General features: G+C 41.7%; 1 protein-coding gene across 1 annotated transcript in view; it reads right to left on the bottom strand.

The window, feature by feature from the left end:
• Positions 1-436: 436 nt before the first annotated feature.
• Positions 437-11934, bottom strand: part of bahcc1b (BAH domain and coiled-coil containing 1b) — a 105436-nt gene continuing 93938 nt past the window's right edge. Inside the window, exons 19-30 of the mRNA XM_016572279.1 lie at positions 10848-11012; positions 10498-10733; positions 10330-10407; positions 9313-9460; positions 9098-9215; positions 8675-8750; positions 5909-6017; positions 5579-5695; positions 5301-5450; positions 3218-4428; positions 2883-3119; positions 437-2794 (exon numbers count right to left, since the gene is read on the bottom strand). Of these exons, the coding sequence (XP_016427765.1) occupies positions 2585-2794; positions 2883-3119; positions 3218-4428; positions 5301-5450; positions 5579-5695; positions 5909-6017; positions 8675-8750; positions 9098-9215; positions 9313-9460; positions 10330-10407; positions 10498-10733; positions 10848-11012 (2855 nt within the window). The 3' untranslated portion in view covers positions 437-2584. The remainder of the gene's footprint in view (positions 2795-2882; positions 3120-3217; positions 4429-5300; positions 5451-5578; positions 5696-5908; positions 6018-8674; positions 8751-9097; positions 9216-9312; positions 9461-10329; positions 10408-10497; positions 10734-10847; positions 11013-11934) is intronic.

Here is an 11934-nt window from a genome sequence, read left to right as displayed (position 1 = left end):
ATTCTCAAAAGGGTACTGGAGTAAAATGACCTGCATGTTCATGACCTTAGTTAGCCAGCTGTCTGCTCTTTGCTGCAAAACTGCTGAGCTCAAACTGAACAACAACAGATCAGTCAATACTCTGGACCACTTTTCAAAATATAATTTTTAACATTATTTGGTGTTTGTTGGTTTGCAGACAGTTAATAAGGTGCAAAGACAATTTAATATAATATGCATATACATTAAAGTAAATCAATGGTTTCAATATACATGCACCAAACAAGCTTGAATAAAATACAATGAGGCATGGTAATTTAGAATTTTTTTTATTAAATGCAACACGAATGCAATAAAATTAAGATAAATAACATGTTTTAACAGTGGAAATATCTTAGAGTTATATTCCTCACAAGGTCAAAAAGAACATCCACCGTAAAAATCAGTTCCAAGTGGGTCTCAAATTCAGGTTACACAATGATTCTATTTCCTTTGAGGCTTGGCCAACTTCCTGGCACGCTGGTGGTGCCAGTGCTACCATATCAAGCGTTGAATCCAGTGTTTGTTTACAAAAATACCATTTTTCTTTTTTTTTTATAGACCCAGAAAGTGACATTACATTTATTTTCACATCAGATTTCTTAAAGCTTTAGCTTCTGCAGTGTAACAGCAACAATGTCCTTAAAAAAGTAAGTCATCCTTTAGGATTGAAAGGCATATCTGTCCTTTTTCACAATTCCAACACGGAACAATCTGTACAGGCTTGCATATTGAACAAATAAGAGTACAACGTTGACAATGGAAGAAGAAAAAAAACAGAACAATTTTTGGCAAAGCAGGAAGAAAAAGTGACAAGAGGCAATATTTTAGATTAGATCTGTTTGAAACTGCCCTCACTTACAGGTTATGATTGTCCTTCATGATCACGTGACACAGGACAGCAGGAGGCTTCAAGTGCTGGAAGCGTCTGTTCACGCTTTGCATTTCCATACCCACTCCTTGCAGACATAAAATCCTTGGCCCACACTTTGCTACAACATTGCAAAAATATTGTGAGAACAATTTTTCAGCTGTTTTCAAACACAAACGCATTTAAAAAGTTATCTGCAAACGTAGTTGTCAGTCATCTAAAGTACATCAGGCAAAAACATTGCAAGTGCCCCTTGTTTATGATTCAGTCTACATATTTATTGCAGCTGGAAGTATAGTAATTGCAAGGACATACTTTGGTTTGATATTTTGGAGGCCAGATTCCTTCAATTTCCGGACGGTAAAACCACCTCCACATGTGCTATACGGACATGGGACTTTTAACTACAGAGTGTTAGCTTTTTACGCAAATTGTTACCAATTAGATCACACATAGACGATGAAATGCAATAGAAACAAACCATTCTTTCAAAGCCAAAATCAAACTCCAAAAGAAAAGATGAAAGAGTGAACACAGACAGCCTGTTTCCTCTGACTGGACTGCATTGTGTCAGTTCTAGCACTTGCTCCATGAGCAGAACGTCTCCCAACCCTCCCTTCCCTCCTATACAACAGTGAAGAGGGTATTCAGTAACTAAGGTCTCCCAAATCATGCCTGTCCCCAAAACAAACCTCCCAATCAGAACAGTTATTTCATTTAAAAAAAATAACACAATCAAGAGCAATAAAGAGGAATAGAGTTCTCTCTTCATTTATATTATATTTACAGTTTGTAGTTTTTAATATATATTTATATATTTACACACATCAAATAAATCAATTGTACAACTATACACCTGAATGAGAAGATACGCAAGAGGTACAGAAGTGTATGGCTTGACTGGAATCCTTTTGTTTTTTGTCTGTATTTGTTTTTTGTTTGCTCATAAATCGACTTATTAATATATTGACATTAGCGCCAAAATGAACGAGAAAAGAACAATAAAAAAAATCCCTGGTATTGTCAAAAGAGGTCATAAGACTGTACACATATGAGAGCATCATTCAATTTAAAACACCAGTTAGGCCTCTAATCTCCAGGTTAACACCCATTCCTGTTTCTTTTGTTTGTCTTTTTTGTGGCTGATCTCTACATACAAACATGGTTGTTCACATATTTGCATACGGCAAAAAATGACCCTCTCATTCACATCTCCTCTCACGCAAACACACAAACAAACAGATCATACCACAGCTCAAAGTAACAGTGTATTTGGTCCTGCTGGGATATCAAAAAGTCCTGGGGACAACAGTTTGACGTGCTTAACCAGCCATCTTTCTGAAAGAACTTTCCACAAATCCAAAAACACAGTCAGTGTTTTTCAGCTCCGATTCATGTTCATCAGTCTAAATATCCTACTCCAAGTCCAGAGTCCAGTGCCTTTTTCACTAAAAGATAAAAAAATCATTCCATGTCTGTGGAACCTTCACAGAGCGATCACCACAAGTTGTCCTCCCCACGATCCGTTCAATACTATACTGTTACTCCAAGAGTAGAGATGAAAGTGGCTGCAGAAACCCATGGTTGTGGGTTACACTCACTTTCTACATCATGCTAGTTTTGTACGATTGGCCTGATTATCAGTCATTTCTTGTATCTCACGATTTCAGTAGTGCTTTCAGCCATTTTCTAACGTTAGCAGATGATCGACTCTCCCTCAGCCGTCACCAGTTGGCCACTGGTGGGGTCGTAGGTTCCAGCCAGGTAGTAAAGATCTTGACTGTTGCTGTTCGGTTTTCTGATACGGCTCAGACGCTCATATTCAGCTCGGCTTACCACCTGGCACTTATGGGAGATGGTTTGGACGTCATTTTCATCCTCATGGGAACTTTGGTACAAGGCATTCTGTGAAGAGAGAAGAAAAATAGGTTAGGTACGCAATATCTACCTGAAATCAATCAAAACCCAACAAGACTTCTGGTGACTACTGCACCTTCCCATCCCGGTGCCTTTTTCCAAGCTTGGTCTCCTCAGGGTGGTAGAACCACTTTACTTTGACCACCATGTTGCTGGACCAGGATTCCCAAAGACTCTCAATGCGACCAATGAAGGGGAGATGGGGCCGACCAGCCGAGAGGAAAACCGCACAGTCGCCAACTTGGACGGTGTCTTTCCCCCGAACAATGGCCTTGTAGAAGAGCTTCCGGGCTTTTCCTTTCAAACCCCGTCTCTGATGACAAGAAAGTGAAGTTTAAGGGACTCTTTCAGAAACTACAACTGTCCATTTTGGACTGGCATTAAAACAGAAAAATCAGGACAGGAAATTACCTGAGTGGGGTTCCCAGACCACCTCCACAGCTGCCGTCCTGGCATGAATGAGGATGAGTTGGGTGGACCCTCTGAAGACGGCATCTTCTGTTTTTTAGGGAAATCTTTGGAAGATTTGGACTGTACTACAGAGGAAGAGTTGTTGGCAATCTCCTTTCTCCTCAGAGGTTTTCCTGTACTACTATTGACTGCATTCTTTGAATTAGAGATAGTCATTGTTTTGGTTCTGAAAGTGAGTCGTGGTGGGGCGGTGGGGGGTTTAGGATGCTGCTGTTGTTGGAGCAATGTATGATGAGAAGAAAGGCAACCCTGAAGCAGAAGGCGTGATGCTTCTTCTTCATCCGAACTATAGGACGAGTCATTGTCAGATGAACATATGCTAGAGCTGGACAATGAGCCTGAACTAGACGCGCTGGAGGACCCTGAGGATGACGACGAAACAGAAAGACGAGACAGAAAGCGTCCAGAGGTGTGCATTGCCGCCCTTCTAGGATCTTCTTCCTCGTCTTCATCTTCATCCATATCTGAATAGGAGCTTAGGCAGTCGCTGTGGCAGTTTGGCCCATAATCTGCATATTCACTAAGCACGAGACCCTGAGGGTGCTTACGCATTTCTGAGGAACTTTTGAGAAGATGGCAACTGTTCCTTTTGGCATCTTTGACTAGAAGAACGGACTGGGAGTAGCCCATTGTTGAGGTCAGTTCTCCTATTCCTTTGGCTCCAAAGCCCTTTTCCATCCGTCCACCTCTTTGCACCTCTGGGTTTCCAAGGAGCAACAATGCTTTTCCGTTCTTAGTTTTGGGGGATGTTACCCCTTCATGGTCCAGTTTGACCAGAAATTCCTTCCTGTCTCCTGACTTTCTACCCCGTAAACCAGGGATGCCTTTGTGACTAAGAGGCAGACCTGTTGCCAACTGCTGATTTCCAAAGGAAGTACAACCATTTGCAATGCTGCTGAAGGAGTCCACCTCAAAGGAAGTGCTGAAGATGCCTTTGGCTGGAGTGGCCATGGTGGAGCGAAGTAAGGGGAACATGTCTGACTCCTTTCCCCTCAGAGCTTTCTTTGTTAACCCATTAAACTGGAACAAATCCATGGAGGGTTTCCTCCTGGACATGGCAGCAACCGGCCAGCCAAGAAGAGGGGAAGCAGTTTCAGTCACGTTCTCAGATGCACAGCTCTTTGATGATGCATTGACAGATTTGGGCCTTCCTGTTGAGGGAGACAAACAAAGGTATTGCTATGGGGATGTAGGAAAACAACTGTTCCATCAATGCTCACTTATTTGCATTTTCCAAGCTCTGTTACTACCATACTTTAGCCCCTTAGAGAAAACAGATACAAACAGATATGCCTGACAGCGGAACATCTGATGACTCCATGTTGTTGTATTTTTGCAGATAACATCTGATGAGTTAAAGCTGCTGGACTGGTAGTTCAGGACTTTAAGTTAGACTCTATAGTTAAGTGGCGTTCAACCTTGACGCCAGTTTCCCTCATCCATTTGTTCAGTCAAATACGTCTCATTCCATTAGTCAACCAAACACTGATCTCATCAATGCTGATGTGTTAATTGCACAGGGTGATTTAAAGTAATGAGCGAAAATGCTTTATTCGCTTACATTTACACAGATTATCCAACCTTACATCTGATAAGACTTTTAGGGCTCTTGACAAACATTAAATAAATAATTTTGTGGGAATGTCAGAATGTCAGTTCCAGGAACAGGAACCAAGAAAAGTAGTGAAGCGTGTCCTTAGGGACAAACAGGTTGAGAAACATCTACCCAGCAAGTTTCCCTAACAGTCCTTGTGATTAGTGTTTAAAACACTAAATCACAAAAACCTGTTGTGGAATTTTGTTTGATATATGTTTCTTAACGTGCCTTTGAAACAACATGTTTTATCTCTTTCATTGTAGGTTAAACGTAACACCTTAGGGATATATGTGAATTATGAGAGATTTTAATCTTAGAATGCAAAAAGCATCCGTTTAAAACGTGTAACCCAAAATAGTTTTAATACAACCAATGTAGAATTCAGGAAACCGTAAGAATGTGGATGATGCAGCTGTCATCACGCACCTGGCTTGGCTTTCACAACATTCTTCCTGGGCTCTGCATTAACGGAACGCTCTGAGGACACATCAGCCTGTTGAGTCATCTTCTCTTGAGTGGAGATCTTCCTTCTGCGGCAGCTAGGTGAGACCAGGTGGGCTGGTGATGGCTCTGCACCTGCAGACCATCAACAATGCCACAGGCTTAATGACAAGCATGGAAACTTGGCACAATGTCTAGCATTGCTAAACACGAGACTCTTTGTTTATACTGGAGATGAAATGTGTTTATCTGCAGAAACGTACATTGGATTTGGTAGCCTGGCGGAAGCAGGCGAATGTTCGAAAGAGAAATCCATCCCCGGTCTCCATCGTCAAACTCTACCATGATGCAGCCCTCCTTCTGTTCCTCACCTGGACTTCCTGTGGAAGACACAAACATACAGCTCTGAACCCAAAAACATAAATGATTAGTAATGCTAAAAATATTATTATATACTTGGGACTATTTTAGATATGGATTCAAAATAAGATGTTGGCTTTCTAATCCTTATATATCAAGAAATAATGAAAAAAGTGTATTGCATTTGAGTGTAGATGAAGTGTGTGTGTTTGCACATGTGAGAATGATCTCACCTTTACGGACATATCCAGGATACAGACAGCGGGAACGTTCACTCCAGTAAGCGCACACTCTTGTTCCAGCCGTCAGAATTTCCACCATCTCAGGCTGCACATCTAAAACCTGAAACACATAGATGACTTTAAAAATTAACCTACATATCTCGCAGACAGGCAGCTTATCAAGCATAACAAGTTGATTTAGTTAAAAGGCACACATGAAGAACATGAGACACGTCCACTTTGCAAAAGCATAGATATCTTTGAGGCCCTCCCCTTAAGGCAATTACAACCATGGGCAAACCTTTCTCAAGAGACGCTGTTGTTTGATTTTGTTCCCATTGACACTTTCTAATACTGAACTAGAATAAAAAGAGAGCAAATGAGCAGCACTGAATGGGGTGTCTGCTTTGAAATAATGGAATAAAAGAGCAGAGAGGTGAAAAAGGCCTAAATCGATGACTTTATTGTGAGGCTGCCAGCTCCCCTCCCACTACACAGATCACATGCACTGAGGGCTCTTTCAGGCCCAGTTCAAATGGGTCTGCTGTAGATATGGCCTTTCTGATAGACAGAGCAAATGGCGAGCTAGGAACTTTTTGGCCGGGATATGCAGGTAGTGGCTGTGGAAGCAAACGACTGATAAGATGTCTTGAAAGCAGCGCAGGAAAAAGGAGGTATCACTTCACTGGGGGGCTAATGCTTGTGGCTAGCAGTGTTTCCATTATACTTTTTGTAGGCTGATTCCCCTGAAAAGTATAAACAGTTGTAGTCTCTATCAAAACACTGCTATTTGTTTGTAAGTGTGCCATCTCGCTTAAACATTGCTTCAACCAATGGCATGCGTTTGGGGCAGGACTATGTGTTTATCAGACCAATGGCAGATGGGGGAATGCTTAGGCAACCTGTTTGAATACAGTCATTACATATGTAATTCACATGTGCAGAAATGACAGGATCCATAAAAAATGGTGAGTAATACAGAAGGGGAACATGGGTTTGCAATCCGATGTGAGACATTACAACTATTTGTGTATGAAAATGTGTATGGTAATACCAAAATGAAAATTCCATCATCATTTACTCACTCTCAAGTCATTCTAATCTTTCTTCTGCAGAAGATAAAAGATGATATTTTGATGAATACTGATAACCAAACAGTTTCAATTACCATTGACTTCCAGTGTATGGACAAAAAATACAATGAAAGTCAATGGAAACCAAAAATGTTTGATTAACAACATTCTTCAAAATATCTTCTGTGTTTTGCAGAAGAAAGATATGCATACAGGATTAAAACAATATGAGTTGTGAGTTGAAGATCAGTTTCATTTTAATTTTTGGGTGGACTGCCCCTTCAAAGTCAATAGTCATCTAAAAAAAAAGATTTTAGCCATTGGTAATGGATTGGGATGGACACACCTAAATTGACCAGACAAAATTAATTTGAATTACAGAAATAAATAAAGTGAATTTTGGTTTCATGTTGACTTGAAGTTTATGTAAACCTGAGCTGTGCTCGTTTTGTAATTCCACACTAGATCCAGTAATGCTGATACACAAACATACACATAGGAACAATGCTGCAGGCTTATGGGCGAGTCTAATTTGTTGGAGTAGAGTATAGCGTTCAATGTCAAAGCTTTTACTCTGCTAGCCTTCAATGAGAATATAGCGTTAGCTCTCTTGTTCTTTCTGTTCTCCCAGCTTTATCTCTCCCACAACTATGCACAATCGCATCCAACACTGACACAAATGACAACCTCCTCTCTTTGTTTTGCATTTTGTGAACAATCAAGAGCTTTTTGTGTTGCAGCTTGCGGATTGTATCAAGAAGAGATATCTTCAGATGTTTTGTGTACTGTACTGAATTTGAGAGTTGCACAGAGCATGCTCATTAATACGTCTTTGAGGGAAACTGGGGACGGGTGGGTAAAGCTTGCGATAGGCGGTCCCTTGGCAGGGAGACACTTTTTCAGCCTATGATACTGAGAGAGATGAATGAGAGAAGTAACGCATGTAATGTATTCAAATGAATGCATGCCAACAAAGAGCTGTTGGTTTACGGTGTGTAATCAGCTCCCTTTTTCCCCGTCGGCTTAGATAAACTATGCGTGTAAGTGTAACCCGCAGTTCAGCCCCAAAGATGTTCCTAAATAAGAAGATAAATAAATAAAAAAGGGATAAAACATGCTCCTCTGTACGTCCTCCTGGGGGGCCACGCAGAACTAATAAGCAACAGTTATATACAGTCACAACGTGAAACTGTATATGCAGAATCTACTTGACTGCTTGACCGCATTAGGAGCAGCTAACGAAGAGTACTGCCTAAAAAAGGCTATATTAGCGAGTTCCTTGGGTTGTCTTCTTTCTCTATCACAACCAGATGCTGAAATGTTCCTTTACAGATGAATTTGATGCTCAATGAGATAAAAAATAAGCAATAAAAGACGCACATGTGAAAGAATGCCTAAAGTTGAACCAGGGTCCTTCACACACTGATCGTAGAAGTTTACATGCTTCATGGCTAGTAACTGCCTATCAGTACACACACACACTCACACAACCCCAGATGCTATGTTCTTAACTGCTTTAGCAGAGAGTCACAGAGCTGGGCTGGATCCAGCCTTGAGCTGATGGGGCTCTTGGGGGAGAACAAGGGGTCTGTGAGAGCCTGTGAGGGTGGCCTGAAGGGCTGGTTCGACCCAAGGCCTATATGGGAAGATGGAGGAGGTCTTCAGGGGAACGAGTCCCCTGAAGAAGCTTTTTAAAGGGTCTCACCGCTTCCTGAAGCAGCTGCTCCAGAGAGTAGATCCTCTGCCTGTTTCTGCGCTCTCCTTCAACAACAACACTATAGCTGAAGAGACAGAAATAAAGAAATTCTGAATGTAATCAACCATCCATCCATCTATCCATGCATCCATCCACCCATCCATCTATCTATCTATCCCTTCATCCATCAACCATCCATCCATTTATATATCTATTAATTCATCCACCGGTCCATCCATCCGTCCATCAGTCCATCCATCCATCCATCCATCCAATGTTCAATCCATCTATGTATTTATATCTCCATCCTTCCACCCATCCATCCATCGTTCCATCTATCTATCCATCCCTCCATCAACCATCCATCCATTTATATATCTATTTATTCATCCATCCATCCATCTTATTGTAAATACAGGGTGGTTGTCTTACATATCAGGCAGGTCCAGTGTATGTACGTAGGCAGCATACAGTAACTCGTCCTCTTTTGAGATTAACACTTTCAGCCCGTCCCTCAGGATTTCTTTGGTGAGAATGCAGTTGGGCAGGGCTGATTGTGACAAAGACAGATTAAAGTAAGAGGGCATTCTCCTTTTACCACATGCATATCCTGTCTCAACATGTATTCAGTTGCATGTCCATCTTACCCAGTAGTGCACTGCCCATTGGCTCTGGTTCCTCCTCCTCCTCTTCTTCTTCCTCTCCCTCTGAGAAGCTGCTGTCGTCATCCATCCGGAATCCCTCATCGGCAGCAAAGCTCTCCAGCAAACGACTAACTGCTCGCCCCTTAGCCTGCTAACAGTCACGAAACGGCATGTGAGTCCCTCTCTCATGCACGCACACACACACTCACACACTTGTAATGGCCCCGGAGAGAGTGATTCAGGGCTCCAACATTCATTCAAACTCCCATCCAAATATATCATAACCTCTCTCACCTTAACAGGTCCATTCTTGTGCACAGCCCTTGGTACTTAACATTGCTCAAAAAAGCTGTCATATATTAATGTGATGGAGGTTTCGTCACTTGGGGTGATGCTGTTCGGTTTTCATTTTACAAGTGTGTCTCTAGGGTGAGGCCTAGGTGAAGAATGATGCGTGTCTTTGTTCTCTATCGTGCTCTTTTGAGCAGAGCGGGAATTTTCCCTGCCCGCTGATTAGGCAGGCAAAGTCCTCTCGCATGCCCTGCAGATGACCTCACAAAGGGCCGACGGTGACAGCCTATGGTGTAAATCCTTTCAAAACTATTGACTGTTTTATTTAGACAATGCATGATTCAGCCTGTGAATTAGCAGGCGGATCCCATCTTATCTTTATTGTGAGCAGATTTACGAGAGCCCCTGACAGGACAAACCAAGATTGCATAATCCTTTTCGGAGGGATGACTTTTTATGGGCGCCAAGAGGGCAAGGCAGATAGATCTAGGCCACTAGGGGGTAATTCGCTATGTGGCGCTGCAACCTCGCTAGATCTCACCAACTTTCATCAGAACTCTAATAAATAAGCTCAAAAGTACCTTGCATTGCTGTTCACCAGTAAACCTTGTGTTTTGGATGCCTACTAGGTGTTTTAACTAGCTTAGCCTAACCAGCAAGACTTCTAACAAAGGGACCAAGCTGGTCATCCAATTTTCATTGAAAGCAAGCATGGGAACCATTCCATACCTGCTTGTTTCTGATTCGTCTGCTCCAAGTGATGTCATCATACTGAGACGACAGTGCTTCTAACCAACAGCTTTTCCTCTGAAACAACCATAGGGAACACGTTAGCACAGTTAGACCTCCATAGAGCCTTGTTTGTAGCTGTAGTATTGCTACAAAACATAGATATACCTTTCCAAGAAGCACAGCGCTCTTCCTGGTGGTCTTTTCTCGTGGAGTAGGTGAGGTCTTCAGAACCCTAGTGTGGTCAAAGGTGTTCTCCCTTGACCCCTCTCTCCACTTGGGGCAAGTCAATCTCCCCTCCTCCTCCAGTTCTGAGTGGTTATGGTCAGCACTGACCAGGGTCGGCCTACAGGGGGCCTTCCTTCTTTTCACCTCTTCTTTAGCGATGGACACATTCATAGACCCTGAAGGGAACACAAAAAAAAACGTTAAGTGTGACCGTGAAAAATTAGTGTTTGCGAACTAAGGTGATATCTGTCAATCCCTGCCGTCTAATTAAATAAGGATGTAACATTTACCAAATCCTAGTCTTTCCGTTTTGTTCTTGGCTTTCTGATTGGCCTCAAGCTTCACGATAGAGCACTTTGAAGGACGGCCGACTCCAGACAGTTGCTCTTTAGATGATAGATTCTTGATGCCCTCTGCCCCTTCCTCGCTGTCATAGATGCCGTCATCTTCCTCCTCTGTGAAAATGATAGATCGATTGAATGCATTGACATCTTGACTGGACTACAGTTCACAGCGGGATTCTGAATCGGTCATGGTGAACGCAGCCTGACGTTTTCTCGCACTGTATGATTTATTCGATATTTAGCAAAGTTCATGAAATGGGTGCCAAATGTGGCTGTGACTGTCAATGTTCACAGGAACTGTGGTGGTCAGAGAAGTCTAGTCACTGACAGGTTTGACCACCAGACCTTTGCTTCCCACAAGTGTCTGATTCCTGTTTACAGCCACACATACAGTAAATGACGATTCACAGGTTTGGAGTCACTATAAAACTATGTTCTTGAAAGAAATTGATATTTCAATTCACCAAGTATCAGCAAAAATGGCAACTGATTACATTTCTATTTCAAATGAATTCTGTTTTTTAAACATTCTAATGAATTTTGGTACAATACACATAAATTGCTGAATGAAAACACTAAGATGAAAATACAATGAACATTTTCTGAAACTAATACACTTACTTTCTGCACTGTTAACTAAAATTAAAACTTTTAAAAATCTTTTTCGGTAATTGAGATGAAGCTGAAATAAAATATAAATTTAAAAAAACTTGGCAACTAAAGTATTGAAATAAATAAGTTGAAGTGCTAAAATTGCTTAAAGGGGTCATATGATGCTTTTTTAAAGATCATTATTTTGTGTATTTGGTGTAACAGAATATATTGACATGCTTTAATGTTCAAAAAACACATTATTTTTCAAATACTGTACATTATTGTAGGTCCTCTATGCCCTGCCTCTCTCAAACGCTTCGTTTTCTACAAAGTCCCTCCTTCAAGCGCAGTCTGCTCTGATTGGCCAGCTGACCCAGTGCATTGTGATTGGCCGAACACCACAAGCACGCGTCGGAAATGTAACGCCCCTTACCATAAT

The sequence above is a fragment of the Sinocyclocheilus rhinocerous genome, unplaced genomic scaffold (genome assembly GCF_001515625.1).
Source record: "Sinocyclocheilus rhinocerous isolate Xijiao unplaced genomic scaffold, SAMN03320098_v1.1 scaffold140, whole genome shotgun sequence".
Classification (NCBI taxonomy): Eukaryota; Metazoa; Chordata; class Actinopteri; order Cypriniformes; family Cyprinidae; genus Sinocyclocheilus; species Sinocyclocheilus rhinocerous.
This window is presented reverse-complemented; position numbering and strand designations above follow the sequence as displayed.